The sequence below is a fragment of the Ursus maritimus genome, unplaced genomic scaffold (assembly GCF_017311325.1).
Source record: "Ursus maritimus isolate PB19 unplaced genomic scaffold, ASM1731132v1 scaffold_15, whole genome shotgun sequence".
In the NCBI taxonomy this organism is placed as follows: Eukaryota; Metazoa; Chordata; class Mammalia; order Carnivora; family Ursidae; genus Ursus; species Ursus maritimus.
In genome coordinates this window covers 2,810,397-2,830,896 of record NW_024423897.1, presented here as the reverse complement: position 1 = coordinate 2,830,896, position 20,500 = coordinate 2,810,397, and the positions used below count along the sequence as shown (strand labels likewise).

General features: G+C 42.4%; 1 protein-coding gene and 1 long non-coding RNA gene across 2 annotated transcripts in view; one reads left to right on the top strand and one right to left on the bottom strand.

Annotated features, from left to right (window-relative positions):
• Positions 1 to 1,029: 1,029 nt before the first annotated feature.
• LOC121102742 lies at positions 1,030 to 13,707 on the bottom strand. The gene is made up of 2 exons (XR_005834812.1): positions 13,247 to 13,707; positions 1,030 to 2,178 (listed from the first exon to the last, which is right to left on the bottom strand). It is a non-coding gene; the product is annotated as an uncharacterized LOC121102742 (long non-coding RNA).
• A 50-nt stretch (positions 13,708 to 13,757) lies between these two features.
• The window catches only part of CPEB4 (cytoplasmic polyadenylation element binding protein 4), a 60,718-nt gene continuing 53,975 nt past the window's right edge, over positions 13,758 to 20,500 (top strand). The window contains exon 1 of the mRNA XM_040630613.1: positions 13,758 to 16,201. Coding sequence (XP_040486547.1) covers positions 15,077 to 16,201 — 1,125 coding nt within the window. The 5' untranslated portion in view covers positions 13,758 to 15,076. The remainder of the gene's footprint in view (positions 16,202 to 20,500) is intronic.

Below are 20,500 nucleotides of genomic sequence, written 5' to 3'. Positions count from 1 at the left end.
GAACATCTTTATAGGAAAGCCTTTGTGAGTCCCTGGGGTGACTTCCTTTGGATGGATTTCTGAAAGGAAAATGACTGAGTCACAGGGTAGGAACATTGCAGTGTCTTGTTTCATGTTGCTCAATTTGTTCCCAAATCAGTGGTAGTGATTTACCACGAAAGTTAGAACATTTTCGTTGTTTTAATTAGTCTTCAATCGCAGAAGTAATTCACAGAATACGGGCTCCTTGTAAAGGAATTTAAGAGGTAAGGCCAGAATCTCTTTCAACCACCTCCTCCAATCTCTGAATCCCTCAGAGGCAGCCGCGGTTGGCAGCTTGGCAAACGTCCTCTGGTAACGCATTTAATTTGTTATCTGAGTGCTTCTATGAAATGAGTACCTCTGAACAAGTAAAAACTTGTATGTCTCTGTAACTATAGAAAACACGATATTTTTTGTGTCCACAAAATGTAAAAATCACTTTTTTACACGAATGATATCATATTGTATGTGTGTTACTTGCCTTTTTTCCCCCTTCAGCTGTCTGTCTTGGAGTCTTTACTGGGTATATATAAATCTACCTCATTCTAACTTTCCATACAGTTTCGTGATAGATATAGCCTTGTTTTTTTGTTTTTTGTTTTTTTTTAAAGATTTTATTTATTTATTTAACAGAGAGAGACAGCCAGCGAGAGAGGGAACACAAGCAGGGGGAGTGGGAGAGGAAGAAGCAGGCTCCCAGCGGAGGAGCCGGATGTGGGGCTCGATCCCATAACGCCGGGGTCACGCCCTGAGCAGAAGGCAGATGCTTAACGACTGAGCCACCCAGGAGCCCTGATATAGCCTTGTTTTGACAAACATTAATCTATGCATAAATATTTTGGGTGATCCTAATTTCTTTTTCATTTTTACAAATAGTGCTGTGATGTGTACCCTTTTACACAAGTAAGTTATTTGAACAAGTTTTTTTTTATACAACGGAAACCAAGAACTAGAATTTCTGGGTCATGGGCTGTGCACATTTTTGATAGATACTGCCAAATGACAGAGGGCATTTTCAATTACTTTTATTAGGGATATTCTAGAATGCCTCGGACTTAGGCTTCATTATCAGGATGTAGATCTGAAATGTTCTTTTTTTTTTTTTTAAAGATTTTATTTATTTATGTGACAGAGAGACAGCCAGCGAGAGAGGGAACACAGCAGGGGGAGTGGGAGAGGAAGAAGCAGGCTCATAGCGGAGGAGCCCGATGTGGGACTCGATCCCGGTACGCCGGGATCACGCCCTGAGCTGAAGGCAGACGCTTTAACGACTGCGCTACCCAGGCGCCCCCAGATCTGAAATGTTCTATCAGGTGGCATGTCACCCAAAGGTCTATTGATGTATTCATTCATTAGCCCGTCCATCTCTAGCTTCTGAGGACCCAGCACGGCCCTTCAATACAGAGTACACAGTCATCAATGAATGTGGGTTAGGTGCTCTTCTCTTCACCAGCCACACCCTCGAGGGGCTCCAACCTGACACCCGATTCCTTTCCACACCTGCCAACCTCTAGCTCAGCTTTCCAGACAGTGCTCAAATTTCCCCTCTTCTTGGAAGCCCTCCCTGGAGCCCAGGCTGAGTAAGGCAGCCTCTCTCCCGTGTCCCCACGGCACCCTTATTTACGGGCTTGTCATGCTTACTGCAATTTGGAATTCAGTCATCTCTCCCCTGTTGCACTGGATAGTCTCGGGATCTTGTTGGCGCACGGCTTTGGGGCATCACCTGATACACGTGTGCGGACTGCTGACTGAACCACAAGCACGTATCCATGGCAGTGTGTCAGCTTCGAAAGGGAACGGGCCAAGTGTATGCAGCATTTTTCATGCAGACCTTCACAGGAAAGGGTTGTAAACAATTAGATGGCTAATAGTTGACCTTTGATGGTGGTCATCGTGTGGATAACAACGATGAACGATCGGTAAGTAGAGTACATCACGAACCCCTCACACACACACATTTAGAACCATGTCTTTCACCTCTCTGGAAAGTGTTCATAACACTCCTCACTTCAATACTTCTCCACGAAATCGAGAAGTTTCTTCGGCAATTTATCTTTTAAAATGCATCGCAGGGATGACAGACGGCAGCAGAAAACCTGCTCAAATAGTTGGAGTGTGGCAGCTTCCCGTCGTCAGTCTCTGGGTAGGGTCTCAACTCTGAAAAGAAATGGAGGAAAAAAGACTGGAAATAAAGATATCGAAATGTGAATAATGGTGGCATCAGTGGAGTTAGGGCAAGGTGTGAGGTTCTTTTTGCTTTTTTAAACCTTTCGGATTATTTTGCTGTGTGTATAAATTCATTTTAAACCAGAAAACTAGAAATCACCAAAAAAAGTCTAGTGATTGATGGCATTTTCTTCTATTTTTTTAAAGATTTTATTTATTTATTTGACAGAGAGAGAGAGCATAAGCAGGGGGACCAGCAGAGGGAGAAGCAGGCTCCCCACTGAGTAGGGAGTCCAATGTGGGGCTCAATCCCAGGACCCTGAGATCATGACCTGAGTCAAAGGCAGAGGCTTAACCAACTGAGCCACCCAGGTGTCCCCAATTAATGGCATTTAAAGAGAAAATTTAAAATAATTGTGATGTGTTTACATGTCTGAGAGAAGAAAATAATTCCAACAGGACTAAGCTGAGATATCAGCTCTCAGATTACTTAGTCACTCATTCAATATTCACTGGCTACCTGGGGAGGACTGTGCTAGGGGCAGAGTCCACACTCATGACACTCACACCTAGCGGGAGCCATACACTCGAGTACTAATGGGGGTCAGGCAGCAAAAAGAAAGAAGTGAAATCCACCCAGTGGCCTGCTCCTAATATTTGCTAACATTTGCAAGCCCAGGGAAAGAGTATAAATGGAAGTCCATCTACCATATGTCTAAATACTTATGTTATAAATAGAATTAACAAACTGAAGTATGGTCTAGTCTCCAACCTTGACAAATAGATTTTTATAATGACCTGGAAGGCCAAGTTCAACGTTAGAATTCTCAGACTTCTCAGACTTCCTCACCTGAAGATGATAACAGGGTCCCTAGCCCAAGGTGCCCCCCGGCAACACACCATCCACTCTTCTGCTCCTCCCTTGCCTGACTCCAGCTCATACAGCAAAGGACTTTGCGCAAGTGGATGGGCACCTTGGCCTGCACATTCAAACTTCATTCCCTTCCCTCCCCACCAAAACACCCCAGCTTTCTCTCGGCCACCTCTAAGGCCCAGGGTATGTAGTCTAGCAGTGCTATTCACCTTGGGAAGAACTAACTGAGAAAGAGGTCTCTGCAGGCTGTGGAAGCAGATACAGGTCACATGGGCAGGGAATCCAGGGTCCCTTGGCGCCAGCAGTATGATCTAAAAGAGGCAGCACAGGCGTCCCTTGGCTCCATGAACTCCTGGGGGAAGGGTACCTTTGGAGAGGGGCAGAGTGGTGCCTCTAGGGCATGGGGCCAAAGGAAGGGCCCCACCTGTCTGGTTCCTAAGGCAGCACTATCAGCTGGATGGGTAGAGACTATGGTGAACTGGATGATGAACTCCCCATCTTACAAGCAACTACTTAACTCCAGCCCCAAATTGCCATACGTGGGAATCTAAATGGCCACATCTTCCTTTTTTTTTTTTTTTTAAGATACAAATCTGGGTTTTCTTATAACATTGCATAATTTCTACATGTTAGCAAGTAATAACTTTACAAAAGTCGATTACTCTGCAGGCTCAATCTAAAATATCTGTGAACCACCTGCCTGTGACCTTGATGGAAGGAAAGAAAATTAAAATTCCATTTACACGTTGCTTGACTACTGTTTGGCTTTGAAAATGATATTCACCAATTCATTAGTGTCACTGAAACCCATAAGTAAATGATGATATGTCTCCATTGCTGTATATATGTTTGAATGGCATGCATCTTCTGTTCTCCAGCAGAAATCCAATTTACCTGGTACCTTTCAGGACTGATGAATGTCCCTGTAACCCAGCAGGAAAGGCCTGATGTATGGATTTGCACCTCTTGCTTTCGTGATGCTGGCTGTCCTCATGTTCTGCTCTGGCCTGCCATCGTAACCTGAGTGCATGCACCTCTCACTGCACTTCCCCTATACTGCTGTCATTAGCTCGTTATGCCTGTCACTTCGAGAATTATCTCCATATCTGCAAGGCCGACCACAGAGCCTGTCACAGGGTAGACACCTAATCTATTTTGTTTGTTCTGAACTGAATTTGTTGGTGGTTGGTGCTCTGTAATCACCCATGTCTCCCCGATCACAAATTAATAATAATCATAGCTGACATTTCTTGGACATTTGCTATAGGTTAGGCACTGTGCCAAGAGCTTTACATGGTCTGCCTCATATTATCCTCTCAACTAACTGCTTAACAATTTTTATCCCCATTTTCCAGATGCAGAAACTGAGGCTCAGAGAGATGAACAGACCTGCTCAGGAGTCATTCAGCAAACAGCAAATGGCACTCTGGTAAATGGCAGAGATGGGGTTTAACTAATCTTGCCTGATTCAAAAGCTGTGTGTTCTTAACCAGTAAGCAAGTATTTCCCTAAAAGTGCCACTAACAGTCCTTGAGACGCTTTCAGGTGGTGCATAGGGGAACACTGAATCACTAGGCATTTGTTCGACTCTGTATGTATTTATTTCAGTGTGTTGTCAGGAAAAAATAAATGGCAGCGTCTGTTTATGACATGACATTGATTTTTCTGCTTACATTAGTGATATAAAATTTTCCTTTTAAACTTATTTAGTTAAGTTCTAAAAAATGGAGTCCATTTACAAATAACGGGCGAATAGTAAGATAGGTAATATAATAATACAGCAAAAATCATGTGCTTGAGTATATAAAAAAAAGACTAGAATTGAAAAACTCTGCCTCATAAACCACCACATAGGGATTCAACAGAAACACACACACACGATGAAACGAATGTTTAAACTCTCACCATGCACTTACAAGTTTGTAAAACGTTGCTTAGAAAATGCATCCCAGACCTTGCCTAATGAGGGCTCCAACCAGCCTCTAAACTTCTAAATTTGAAGCATGTTTATTTCTTTTTCCTTTTTCTATTTTTGGAACTTCAATGGCCGAATGGATTAAAAAAATTGCCTCTAAATAAAAAATGAGCTAGGGGCCTGGAGCTCTCCTCTGCCTCATTTCAACTCCGAGCAAATGGTGAATTACAACACCCCTGGACATAGGGGTTTCTAACTGCCAAGCTGCCAGGCTTTTAAATAACAGCCGCACAGAAGTGTGGCCATAATGCTACCTATTTCCCTTGCTAAATTATTTATGCATTTATTTTATTTTACATGGGCTGTTGAACCTGGAGGTACTTCTGTGGGGGCCAGGTCATTTCAAGAAACCCATTACTGAGAATCAACTCAACCACATTAGAAACTGGCACATCGAACTGTATGTGATACTGTTCGTTAATATTATATAATTACTGCCTCCGCAGTTGTTTTTGGGTGGTGATAACTTTACGTGTATGCATGTGTGTGTGTGTGCACTATCCAATGGCTTCGAGGCAATCCACTTCATTAAGAAGCTGTTTAACATTGAGGATATATCAATAGAGACTCGCTTAATGCAATCGTGGAACTGTACCGAAACGGACTCAGCCAAATGAAGCTATTACCATGTATAATGTGTTTTACACAAGATTGAAGCAGTTTACTAAGTTTATAAACCACTCTCCAGGATTTACAGTGACTGATTTGCCAGAAGGTCAGCAGTGTGGTAGAAGTGTTATGCCAATAGTAACTTGATGTATGCTAATAGGGGATTGCTGTATTTTTCATAGAACAACACAAAATAGCCACAATAAAGTCTGTAATTTGTAAGATTTTCCAAAGTATGCTTATTGTTAAATTCAACCTAACATGTATTACTTTGGGTATACTTGTGAATTGTATATGTGAAGGGAAAAAAAATTGATTAATTCAACCTTATTTCAACATACACTCAGTAAAGGCCTACTATGTGCTGGCATAATACCAGGCCCAGAGGATACAAGAGAGAAAAGAGTACCTGACCCACAGGAGCAAGTCTAGTGAGTGGGGTCTAAATAATCATTTACATAATAGTCAATTATATGGCTGAGTGTCTCTGCCAAGTGAGGAGAAGACACCCACCTTTGCAGGGAGGTCAAAGAAGGCCAATGAAGGTGCTTGAGTAGGAGCCCCCTGGCAAACAAAGCAGGTGTTCTTGGCAAACAGACACACATGGAAAGGCCCAAGGAAGTTGTGTAGTGAGCACAGGAGACACTTTTTGACTTCTCCAAAGACTCTCCCTTTACATTTGCTGGCACAATTCTCATTTGGGGTTATGTTTCATATTGGAGATTCTTTAGTGTCAGGGATGGTGGGCCCAGGTCTGGTCTAGATTGTGGTATGTAACCCAGTTCTGACCCAAAAGATGTAACAGGAAGTGTGCTGAAGGGTCCTTGGGAAAGACCTTCTCTCCTTGATCAGAGGAAAGCTCATGACTAGAAAGAAACTCAACTTTTTGAAGCCCTTGATTTCTTGCCTCTGAAAGCCACAGTGTGATGACCTGGTCTGTGGCAGACATCTTAAGATCCTGAAGGCAAGGCCAAGAACATCTAGAGATTCCAACCCAGAGTCCTGACATGACTGACCAGCCAGCACGAGCAACCATCCACCTCTAGACACCTTGATGTGTGAAAAAAATAACCTCTTGTTGCTTAGGTCATTCTTACTCATGCATTCTGTTACTTGCAGCAAATAGGATTCATGACTGATGGCAAGTTCGTGGAACCTCAAGTTTTTCAGGGTGCTTGGAACAGTGTTCTGGGAGAGCGGTACAAAACGATGCTGAAAGGTCATCCATCTCGTCAGGTGCGTGGGCTGGCATGTTAAGGAGACTGGCAGTGCTCTTCAGACAGTAGGTCCCTTTCCAGTGGGTACACAAGATGATTGCAGGTGGCACCCAGACAAGGCAGTGCGTACTCTTACATTGCACAGGGAGAAATTTAGTTCCCTTTCCATTCTCTGTCAGTCCCTCTAATGATGTAAAGAAGACCTTTCAAGATTGGGCTAGTAAGACTTTAGCACCTTTCTAACCTTATTAGTCTTCCTTTTTAACAGAAACATTAGAGCCTTTGAAATGCATACAGGATCTAGGAGGAATTCATACCATTATTTTGTTTTCAATATTTAAACATGACAATTACTTTTTAGTTGTAAGTGATCACTGTTTTTCATTTTGAGTGGTAAATCACATTGCCTTAAACAAGTTTTTAAGTTTTTTAGAAGGTAAGCCAACTTATGGACACACTAAATGTGTGACGGTGCAGGCACTATACCAATATGGCAAAAATTGTGATGCTGGAATGAAAACCACTTAAGTTTGAAAAATATAGTTGAGGGGGTGCCAGGGTGGTGCAGTAGGTTAAGCGTCTGACTCTTGGTTTTGACTCAAGTAGTGATCTCAGGGTTCTGAGATCAAGCACCCTATTGGGCCCAGTGCGGTGTCTGCTTGGGTTTCTCTCTCCTTCTCCCTCTGCCCCTCCACCCTCCAGTCTCTCTCTTTCTCTCTCAAATAAATAAATAAATCTTTAAAAAAGAAAAAGACAAATACAGTTGAATACATCAGGAAGCACTGAAAGTGTTTGAACAACGGAGTAAGGTAAGTAGACTCCCCATTTGGAAAGATTCAATGAGCAAGGCCAGATACGAAGCCCGAAGATAGCACCCACAAAAAGAATCCAGGTGAGAAATGATCAGACTTGAACCAAAGCAGGAGATGGAGAGAAGGAGGAGATGCTGAAGGGAGAAATGAAGAAAACCTGGGGACCAACTAGAAAAGGATGGAGGAGGAGAAGGAGAAGTTTAGGATGACTCTTACATTTGGCTTAGCAAACTGAGAGAATGAACCATGGTGCCACTGAGTAAACCAGAGGAAAGGGAAGGAGGACTAAGGCTGGCCACCCAGAACTGACGGCCCTTCTTCATCCCAGGTGGGCGTGTTCTGTGGATCACTGGCTCTCAAAGCATGCTCATCAAGCCAGTGGCATCAGCGCCTGAAAACTTGTTAGAAACACAGATTCTTGGCTCTACCCCATACCTATTCAATCAGAGACTCTAGTTTGTTTTAACTCGTCCTCCAGGTAATTCTGAAGCATGCTAAAATTTGAGGACCACTGGGTAGAGGAAGAGTTCTGAATCAAGATACCTGGGCAAAATAACTGAATTATTTTAGACAAGGCCCCTCCCTGGACCTGTTTCCTCAACTGCAAAATGAAGGCATTGACTTGGCTATAAGACTCAGGTCAGTCACTAAACTTCTCTAGGCCCAAGTGCCTTACCCATCAGTATCCACCTCCCCTTTTCTTCACTGGTAATAGAATGTCACTTTTTAACTAGGTACATGCGTGTGAAATAAAGACCATACTTCCCAACCTCTTTTGCCCAAGTCGTGCCCATAGGGCCAAACTCCTGCCAGTGGGAGGAGAATGGAAGTGATATGTATGTCTTCTGAAAAGCTTCCTCAAAGAGAAGGGTCATGTTCCTTCTTCATCTTTCTCCTTCTTAGTTCAGTCTAAAACACAGGCATGATGGCTGGGGCTTGATCAACTATCTTGGATCATAGGCAGAGGTTACATTTTGAGGAGGGAAGCAATGGGATAGACGGAAACTGGCTTCTGATGACATCTTGAAACCACCCCACCAGCCTTGTATTGACTCTCCCAAACCTCTTTTATATAAGAAAGGAATTTTTCTGTTTTAGCCATTCTTAGTTTGGTTTTCCAGTGTTCTTATACTATTTTGAGAAAATCTCTTAAAGTTTAAAATTTTATGAGAAAATAGTATGAGAAAACTTAATCAGAATATCTTGGGGGGCCAGGGTTTGGAAATCTGCATTTGATGGGCTCCTATTGGGGACCGACGCACAGTCAAGTGTAAGGCTGGATGCTTGTGAATCAACTCTTATAACTGTTCTTCAGGAATATATATACTCTGAGAATAGAGGACCAGGAAATTTGGACATAAAAGAAAAGGAGCATCTTTAATAACTTTTTTTAATAGATGCCTTTCTTTGAACCTTTATTCCTTCAAGTTTCCAAAGTGAAACTGCTTAGGTAGTAAAAATTCTGGCCAAAAGGAAAGCATCAGGCAAATTGAACCAGTATCTATGAATTTATGGATATGTTGGGGCTAGAATTTTGGTCTCTGACTCCTAGTCTCTGACCTCTGGACCCTGAAACTTCCCTGCAAGCTGTAAAAAGCTATTCTTTTCCAGTATCACAGGTGAAAATCCTCCAGCCTAGCCACAGCGTGTGAGATTGCAGCTGTTCGGCAGTATGGCCGGGGTTCGGTGCAGGGAAGTGAAGTGTGTCCAATCAAAACAGTAAGGGGTAATCTAGGTCAGCAGCCCATCCACATAGGTGGCCGAGGCCACGAAAGAATCCAAGTCATCCCATGTGATGCATGTCACAGTTTGGAAGGTCAACCCCCTGTTCCCGCTCACCTAAATCTTTGCCAGGATAAGGCAATTTCAAGTGAAGCATGTCTGTGTCTTGGACCTTTCCAAGCCATTTATTCAGTAACAATGCATTGGAGGAACTGGCTTCACCACCCCCACCAAAATGGCTTGTTAACTATGGACTCTATGTGAATGATAATACCTTAAATGGGAAAGCAGAAGGAAAACAGTATTTAAAGTGCAGAGGGTTTGTGCAGATTATAAAACAACATACAAGAAGGGAAAATATAACCCAGCAATTAACTGTAAAAAAAACGCAAAACACAGTGGTGTTTTCTAAGTAAACGTGCACACTTCTCAATATTAAAACAGGGTGAAGAGCAGAGAGGTGAGGTTTAATAAAGCCTGCTTTCAGGCCTTGGCTTTGTTTCTTTCTGTCCAGCTTGCTTTCTGGGAGTGAGCGTCCAGAGACTTTTGGAAAAGAAGATATTCCAAAAGTAATTCCACTCTTCTCTCTTCCTCTACCTTCATAGGACCTGCCCTTAAATATTATTGTTATATTTTTTAAATTTCAGCAAAATATATATTCCACCACTACACGAGAAGGCTTATTAACAAAGCTAGGCAAAGCAACGGCTGGGTATTAATCTCTTAGGGGACGGGACCGTGGACCTGCCCAGACTTGTCTTCTTGCTACAGTTCACTACTCAACAACACCAAGGACACTGTGTCCTTCAATTCCATCACAGAAAGCTCCAGGGCCACCAACTCTAAACTCTAAACGGACCAACCGCTTTAAATATTTCTGCATGCGACGACCATGTGCTCATGTAATTTATGATGGCACCTAGTCGCTTTTTTGTATGGGTGTCATATTTCCATAAGGTGCCTCTGTTTTACTCAGATTAACTGAAGCAGAGCTGCCACATTGTACAACTCCAGGGGGTGGCATTCACATAATAGTCTGTTGTGCCCTGTGGAGTTGTATAGTGCACAACATGAGCGGCCTTGGGTGGCAGCCCTAGTTACTAAAGTCACCAGGCAGGCCCTGGGGAGTTGAGTATGTGCTGTTGGGAGAAGGCTGACAAATGCTTCAAGGGCAGTGGTGGAGGACATCAGAATTAGAATGGGGCATTCTGTGTGGTTATGAGGTGAGATTTATATCACCTGCCAAGCTTTAAAAGAGGCTGGTGAAAGAGATATTAGGGCCATGCTTCCTGGGAGGCTTGGGTTTGGGGTGTGGTTGACCTCAAACCCCAGAGGGGGCTGGGCAGTAGCCAACAGGGTACATGCATTCACTAGTCTACGAGTTCTCTGAAGATGTGTCAACCCCTTGCTGGACAGGGAGGGAGGTTTTTTGTTTCGTTTTGTTGTTGTTGTTTTTATCTGGTAGCACCTTAATGTTTAGACAGAGCTTGCTTTCTCGGCAACCTGAAAGGTTCCCAGTGAGTATGCTTCATGGAGGGGCTCTCTTCTGCCAGCAGAGCGTTCAAGCCAGCACTCATCTGCAACTGTAGATCCCTTTGCAGATCCTAAATGGAGCTGCTGAATTGTTGTCATGGTTACCTGGGCCAGTTTCTGAGGCCAGAATGTTTTTAAGGAGGGCAGCCCTGAGCTGGGTATCCTGGGTTTCTGAGCAGACAACTGACCCAAAAGAATTGTCTCCCCCTTCGCTCTCTCATGCTCCTACTCCCTAACCGGAAGCCTGATGTCTACAGTGATCATCTTAGCTTCAGTCCAGCCCCAACCTACTGCCCACATTTGATTTAGTCTTAAAAGATCAGGCTGACCTAGCAGCATCCTGACTGTGGCTTGGGTGTGCGTCCTCCTCTACAAACCAACACAGGTTCCTGGATTCAGTCATGCACACAGCTGCTTCAAGGCAGAAGACACTTGTAAAGTACAAGTTCTCTACGCTTCATATGTTAATAAGGAACTAATATTTTTTTAAAACCTCAGCCCAGCACTTTACATGTAGCTCATGTAATTTACCATCCTAGTGAGAGAGGAAATATCGTTCACATTTTATCCATGAGGAACTAAGGGCTGGTAGAGGTAAAGCCCAGGGCAGGACAACTAGGAAGTAGCAGAGGTAAGATTCAAATTACAACGTTGGGTTCCAAAGGTAGTCCTTTCTCTTTCAAGTCATGGCTGCCATTTTAGCCACTGAGAACCGGTAGCTGCAAAAGACTCGACCATCTCCTGGATACTGAACATTCATTCATTCACTCATTTGCTCAATGATGTTCTGAGTCTGCTTTGTGCCAGCTCCTATGCTGGCCACGAGGGACACAAAGACAAGGCAGATAAAGCTGCCCTTAAGAAACTAACCCACTGACAACTAGTAGTAATTTAAAGAGGGGAATCTGCAAGATTTTAGAGAGAGGGGCAGTCAGGGAAACCATTCTGGAGGAATGACACCTAACTGAACCAGCAAGTCTCAAGGTATGTCCAGTCGTGGGGAATAAACAACAGAGTAAGACCCAGTCCCTAAGCTCAAAGAACTCGAAGTAGAGTTGCAGAGGTAAGACTCATGGTCATAATATAAGAAAAGAGAATAAAAATCACTTCTTAAGGCTCTAAACAGGTATTCTACATGGAAGTGTTGGCAGATTGAGGAACTGACGCAGTAGAAGTTAGGGCCATTCAGGGAGGGCTATAGAAATGAAATGGAAGCCACCTTTGTTCATAAGATTCTTCTTTAAAGTCTTTGATGTCTCTTTGTTTTCCTACTCTGGCTCTACCGTGATTTCTTCTCTTCATTTTTCATTTTTCATTTCCTTCTAAAGGAAAACACTTATTCAACGTCTTTAGAGTGTGTGCTGAGAGCAAGGCATTACCCCGGTCCCTGATGGTGGTCTTAAGTGGGAACATACAAAGATGAACAAGACACACTCGGGAGCAGCTAATGAAAACCTAAACAATAAAAGTTTCAGAGCTGTGAACTCCAAATCAAACAGCAGAAGTAATGAAATAATTCAGACTTGGAAAAGCGACTGTCATTCAAGGTAACTCCACTGTAGTTCGTTTGTTGATTCGTTTTTTTCAGCATTCACTCAGCAATGCCTCCTATCCACAAGGTCCTCTCCTCAACGAGCTCACAGTGGAGCCCAGGTCTGGCGGACATAAGCAGCCATTACAATAGTGTGACAAACAAGCATGAGAGACCTACACAGGACTTACGAGCCGTGTATGCTCTTAAGAGAGAATTCAGAAGGTAGAGCTGGTAGCGTTTGAACAGATTCGTAAAACGAAACAGGAGTCTACCAAGTGGGGAAGAAAGGAAAGGGCATGTTAAAAGGCACTGAGAGTATCTCTGGAGCAGCTTGGTGTGGGGCATTTGTTCCGAGAGGAGGTGTTAGGATGCACTGCCCACAGAGCGGAAAGGCCTTGAATACCGGACCAAGGAGTTTGGCCTCTTTCATAGAAAGAGATCTCAACAGGTGAGGATCACGATAAGATTTTCGTTGGAAACGTCCCTCTGGTACAGCCTGTACCGTGGGCTGGAATAGGATGCAGAAGAGGACTCAACGCCGTACGCCTACAGCAGTTATATCTTGCGCCTGAGGGACTGCACCAGACGGGTAACTAAGCCAAGCTGGGGAGTGGGGGTGGGGGGAATGGAAGGTGAAGGGAGAGTCCCGCGTGAGGACTCCAGGCAGGACAAAGACGTACGCAGTTCTAGGCTCCGCACAGCGGCTAGGGAGACCCGCCCCCCCCCTTCCAGATCCCTCTGGGGAGGAGCTCGGGCCAAAGCATGTGACGCCTGCGGACCCACCTTTACTGTGGGCAGGCCTCCCCTTCATCCGCGGTTTCACCGGTCGCCCTTTGGATCTCCTTTGGACTCTTTCTTTAGTGCTCGAGGGATCCGTTCTCTTCCGTGCATCCCTATATGCAATCCTCCAAAGCGTGCTGAGGGGAGAGAAATGGCGAAGGAGTCTCTTGCCCACACTAAAGATGGCAACCTGCTGCGCTCACTCTGGGTGGGGGACCGGGTTCCAGGCGCCAGGCCTCACTGGGCGAGGCGCAGACGGAAGAGGCGTCTCTCGAGCTAAGTTTTCGACCTTCCTAGGAGGGGACCTGAGCCGGGGGCGTGGCCTCGCCTAAATTCTAACAGCTGATTGGTACTTCGACAGGTGGGCGGAGTGCCCTCCGTACCCCACCCCTCCCTCTTCGAACCGGAAGTGTCTCTCGGTCTTTCCAGCTGGTTGTCATTTCACTCGGCTCGGTCCTGAGGAGAAGGACTCAGCCGCGGCTGCGGGACCCGGGCACCGGGAGGCGGTGGCGGCGGCGGCGGCGGCGGCATCGGCGACAGCAGAGGAGGAAGAGGAGGAAGAAGGAGAGAAAAAGAAGAGCCAGGCGGAGTCCTCAACAACGACAGCGGGGACTGCGGGACCGGGGTAAAGCGGCGGCGGCGGCGGCGACGACGACGGCGGCCCAGCAACCGTGAGGAGAAACAAAAGCCTTCTAAATTATAGATTTTTCTAAAATCTGGGGGGAAAAAGAGAGAGAGCACAAAGGGGGGAGGCCCTTCTCTTTTAGAATAACTACACTAGCGGGTTTTCCCTTTTTTTCCTCTTTTTTTCCCCCTGCGGAGAATCGAACTGAGAGAACTGAACAAACCGCCCCTGGGTCCCATGAGGGAAAAAAACCCCGGAGCCGCAGAGAGGGGAAGAGGCCGAAACCGCAGGACCTTCCAGGTCGCCCCGTTGGTCCCCGCACCCCCGGGCCGCCAGCTCGCCCTCGTCGAGTCTCGCTAATCCTTCCTGATCGCGATCCCCCCAAGAGAGAGAAACGGGTGTTTTCAACCCATTTCATGGGGGAGAGGAGGCCGGGGGGAGCCCAGGAACAGCGACCGCAACAAGATCTGCACCCAAAGCCTCAGGAACAGCCCCAGAGGCCAAAACTGCACCCTGTGAAAGAGCAGAAACAGGACCAGGAACAGCAGAAACCTCCCTGCAATCATCTTTCCATTAGTCAATGCTGATTTCCTCTCCCGCAACCAGGAATTCACCTCCCACCCCAGATAACTAATATAATCTATATATATATAAATATATAATATATAATGTTCTTAAATTATTCCTGATTTTTTTTAACCAAGCTGCCAAGAAAAGAACGTATTCTCCTCTTAGCCCTATTCTAATTTTTATGTGAGTGAATCTAAACTGCTGAGGAAGACCATATGTGATTGTTAAATTATATATATATATATTTTTACTCCGCGCAATGCTTATTCTTCTACATCCATAGATGCTTGAGAAGCTGTGTTTTTGTCATTCATGTACATTTTCCTTTGGAAAAAGAAAGCGCCTATTTTACTAACCAAAGACTTGATTTTTACCCTCTTCGTTTTTATTCCCTCCTAGAAATAAGCCCAGTTGGATTCATGTCAATGTTTTAAGAGATTCTTTTTTTTTAGTTTTTTTTTCCTTTCAGAGACCAGAATTCCAAATCAGAGCTATTTCAAGTGATAAGCTGCGATTTTTGAGCTAGCTATAAATAAGACATTTCAAACAAACAACTTAAATTTTGGGTAGAGGATACAAAGACGTGAGACATCAGGTTGTCATTTTTTATTGTAAGCATCTGATCCTAAAAATAATAAATGGGGGATTACGGGTTTGGAGTGCTAGTGCAAAGCAATACTGGGAATAAATCTGCTTTTCCAGTCAGATTCCATCCACATCTGCAGCCTCCACACCATCACCAAAATGCCACCCCCAGCCCTGCTGCTTTTATAAATAATAACACAGCTGCCAATGGCAGCAGTGCCGGGTCAGCTTGGCTCTTTCCTGCTCCAGCTACCCATAACATTCAGGATGAGATCTTGGGGTCGGAAAAAGCAAAAAGTCAGCAACAGGAACAGCAAGACCCTTTAGAAAAGCAGCAGCTCTCCCCCAGTCCAGGTCAGGAAGCTGGAATACTGCCTGAACCCGAGAAGGCAAAATCAGAAGAAAATCAAGGGGACAATTCTTCAGAAAATGGCAATGGGAAGGAGAAAATGAGAATCGAGTCACCAGTGTTGACAGGGTTTGATTATCAAGAAGCCACGGGGCTAGGTACTTCGACCCAACCCTTGACGTCTAGTGCATCGTCTCTTACTGGTTTCAGTAACTGGTCAGCAGCGATAGCACCTTCTTCCTCCACAATCATCAATGAAGATGCAAGTTTCTTTCACCAGGGAGGGGTCCCGGCTGCTTCGGCTAATAACGGTGCTCTGTTGTTTCAAAATTTTCCCCACCATGTCAGCCCTGGCTTTGGAGGCAGCTTCTCCCCTCAGATCGGGCCTCTCTCACAGCACCACCCTCATCACCCTCATTTCCAGCATCATCACAGCCAGCATCAGCAGCAGAGGAGGTCTCCTGCCAGTCCCCATCCCCCACCTTTCACACATAGAAATGCTGCTTTTAACCAGCTGCCTCATTTGGCGAATAATCTTAACAAACCCCCCTCTCCATGGAGCAGCTACCAGAGTCCCTCTCCGACACCATCTTCTTCGTGGAGCCCGGGAGGTGGTGGATATGGGGGCTGGGGAGGTTCCCAAGGCCGAGATCACCGCAGAGGGCTGAATGGAGGAATAACGCCCCTGAATTCCATCTCGCCTTTGAAGAAAAATTTTGCAAGCAATCATATTCAGCTGCAGAAGTACGCTCGCCCCAGCTCTGCCTTTGCTCCTAAATCCTGGATGGAAGATAGCTTGAACAGAGCTGACAACATTTTTCCTTTTCCGGTAAGAATATGTTCCATTAATAGATTAAGATGAATAAGGAAATTGCATGGTGTAATGTCTATTTAACTCAGAGAGTTTGAATGGTCCATGTACATATCAGAACTCTTCTTAAAAAATGAGTTAATTACCAGACGTTATTTTGGCAGGACAGGAGTATAATTTGGAACAAAATATTTAGCTGTTTCTTTGATAAATTTCTAATTGTAATCTTCCCCATAGATGATAGCATGAGTTGGTATAATCATGAATATCAGGTAGCTAGTAATGTCATAATTATTAACTATAATATCTTTCTAGCCTGACAGGATCATCAGGGTTGGTTTTTCCCTACTTTTTAGGTGAGAATAAATAATGTATAGATATAAGTATACTTCATTGTGGAAACTGATGATCATTTTCTGCCCGGATGAAGTAACTGTATAACAAAAAAATTCATTTTTTTCCTCCACTGTAGGATAGTGATTCACTGAAAACCAACTATTGAATTACAGTTTTCTCACTGGTTACACTTTAAACCTGGAACCTTTCTGAACCTTGCAGTCTGAACAGTCTGAATTCATCAATTCAGCAATTCCTCTTAAACCTCTTTGCAAATTCTGGCCTGCCCTGTGTCAGTAAGGACTGGTACAGAAATGATCTAAATGTTTTCTTCATCCCCATTTATTTTCAAATACCATGAAACTGTTGATCTCAGAGTGACTCTTTTATGATGCCTTTCATCCATTTGTTTACTTTCCAGTGTTAACACTAGGGGTGTAGATAAACCGTTCCTAAAAATAGATCCAGGCAAAGATCAACTTGTCTTTTTTGCCACCAGTGTATCCTTATTCTGCAAGAATCACATGGTTTGATGTTTTTGAATTAATGAGCAGCCAGTCTAGTTGATAGATACGAGATAAGGGAATTTCATAGTTAATTGAACATCAGATGCCCCACTGAGTTTGTATATTTGAGGGTATGATTATTTATATGTGTTTAGGAAATTTTTATGGGATAATAAGCTAACATTGAATCAGTCCTCACAGTGACCTCACAAGGTAAGTTCTATTATTACCCCCATTTTGCAGATGAGAAAATTGAGTATCAGAAAGATATAACTTGCCCAAAAGCACACAGCTAAGAGTACAAACTCCAGGTTAAAAAACAAGGATTAAAATACATATCTGTATACATGTGCGCCACAGATAGAGGGTTATTTTAGAGATCTTTTTGCGAGGGTTAAAACAGATTTCAAAACAATTGCAATGTCCCCAAATATGATGTCAGCACAAGCAGAACTATCTGTTTTGATTAATAATTTGCTTAGTGGGGGGGGGGGGCAAGTTTGCTAAGAGAATCCTATGTCATTCCAAGGAATTAAATGCCCCTTCCCTGAAGGATTCAGGTAGAATAGTTAGGATGTATCTTAAAACATTTGATTAAGTTTAGTTTTAGATTTTTAAAAATAATTTTTTGCCTAAGTATCAAAAAGCTGTTGGCTTTTGCTTTTAAAAAGGGTTTTTACTCAAACTGAAAAGTAATTATCTTGTGTTAGTGGCTAGGTAAAAGGTTTTTAGACATTGGCAATTTCATGAAGTCTATTTTTAAAAAGTTGCTTTTAATATTTTGAACATAAATTTAAAGAAAATTTAGTGCAAAGGTGACTTTTTTGAATTACTCATGTTGCTAAGTTTTAAATCTAAGGTGGCATTCTATACATTTTAACTGGGTGAAGATTCGCTCAGAATTGAATACCCTTTTTTTATTTTGCTACAGTTCACTGAAAGAACGAACTTACATGACTGAACTTATATGACTTCATGGTTTATTTTCTGTTCTCAGTTTATTGACTTTTGATGAAGGTTTGCTTTGGGAAAAATAAAAATTTCAGAAAATGAGGAAACTATATACATGCATATTATCAATATTTCGGGGGGTTAATGGAATGTGTTTACATGTGAAATCTTTTGGATCAGTTGGAGATGAAGCTGGTTTATGAGATAATAATAAAATTAAGATTGATACTAAAAATACTGTTAGACACTAACTCTTCCCTTAGAATTGTTGTCTATTATGCTGAGGATGGAAAAAAGGTGAGTCCATATACCTGGCTCAAATATGGTAGGATTAGAAAGTAAATTGCTGATTTCTGCTCATCATCGCCCACCATTTTTAGGAACAGGAGGGAGGCTTCAGGGAGCCAGGAGCAAGTGTGGGGGTGATTTGAAAGTCACAATAGGGTTTGGGTTTTGAAAGAAAAAAACACAAGAAGTTAGTAAACTGAGTACTTACGTGAATGTAGTTCTGTGTTTGTGCGTGTGTATGTTTTAACAGTTACTCTTTTGAATTGGTTTTTGGCAAAAAAGAAAAAATACAATTTGGGGTTGGTATGAATTACTTGGTTAAGTTTGATGTGAAAAACTTGAAGGCACATTTATTTGACTAGGAGCCTGGAGACCTATGTGTGCTCTTGGCCCTATCAGTATAGCATTTGGGGGGCCTCAGTTTCTCCGTAAAATGTGTGGGGTGACAGAGGTGATGTCTAAGTTCCTTATGGTCCTGAGGTGAGCTACTGTGAAATTGAAATTGCTGCAACCACAACCACACTCTTTCCGTACCGCTGCCATCTTATTTAAATTTATTACCCTAAGCACTATTAATTTTAGGAAAGAAATTTTACAGATATTAGTAATTCAGTTTTAATGGCTGTTGTCAAGAATTCCTTAGGTGTTATAGAGAGATCTGGAAATATACCACAGAAATGACAGGATCCAGTTTACATGGCTACATTATAATATTAGTATTATTGAAAGGAAAGAATTTACCTGATATGTAACTAATACCGAGCAATGTTTGTTTTATTTTGAAATTAATCTGAATGGTTTTTACATTTGCTTAATGCAGATTTGGGTACATATAGTGAATTAAAATTAATGATCACATTTTTAGTTCGTTTTTTTGGTGCAGTCTTAACATTCTCTTTTATCTATGTTTGTGGAGCAAGACCAGAGATTTCAAATATGTGAATAATCCTCTAAATAATTGATATGGCAAAGCAATGTATTTTGGGAATTTTTTTATATTACAAAAAAATGAGTTCTTTTTCTAGTTTTTTTTTCTTTTTTTGTTTAGTTTAAAGCTTTCATTATATGAACTCAAATGACATGCCTCAACTCCTGTTTTCAGATACAACTAAATTAATATGCATTGAATAATAGCTAACATGCTTATGGTTTCTAAATGTTTTATATTTATTAACTCATTTATTTTATTCAACAGTCCTGTGAGGTAGAAATTATTATTACTATTCACATACAAGATTTGTCTTTTAACCGATATACTGCACATAAACATAGTACAGGTGTGTGGGGGTTGGGAAGGGAATGCCTCCCAGAAGCAAGTAAGATGAGAGGAAACATTTTATAGTTTGAATGAGTGATGCATGATAATCAAAAGATGACTATAAATAAAGTTTTAAAAGTGGAAAAATAATAGAAAATAATAGAATATACTTATCAACTTTAAAATGTTAAACTTGGAAAATATTCAAGTCAAAAACAATTCTTTTTTTTACTTTTAGTACATACTATATACCAGGCACTGAGCTAGGTACTTTTACATGTTATCTCACATCCTATGAGGTTTGGTTTGATTGTCTCAATTTCAAAATGAAGAAACAAGGTCCGTATTCATGTGACTAAAGGCATGATTTGACCCTTACATTAAGGAGAAAAAAATTCTCCATGTCCTGCCAAACACATCCTAGAATTCCAATGTCCAAACCAAATAATATATTGGGGCACTTGCCAATAATTTTATTTGAATACAGCACTTCTTTGGAGGGGTGCCTAGATCTTCTGTCCTTACCAGAAAGTAAAGGAGAATTATGTAGCTTATATTCTGATAATCTCTTATCTTAAACTCAGTTATGCTCACACCTCCATTGGCTAAAAACCAGGAAATAGGAAACAACAACAAAAAATAATAAAAATAAAAAAGAGGATGGTGGACAAAATCTTTCACAAACACCATCATAAAACTTGATAGGGAGACATTTTAGGATTTAGAGCCCATTTGCTCTTGACACAGTCACCATGGATTTGTTAAGTTGTCTTAACCAGGCAAATAATTCATGTCACTTTAATAACTCTGCTTGTGTTATCAGTTTATTGATACTTAAAATTATATATGGCACCTTATATTTGAAAATAGAAAGTTACTGCATTGCTTCAGTTCTGAAAGTCATGGTGAATTATTACAATTGTCCAAGTATAACCTCATTACACTTTTTGTTTTTTAATATAGTCCCAGGAGGGATCT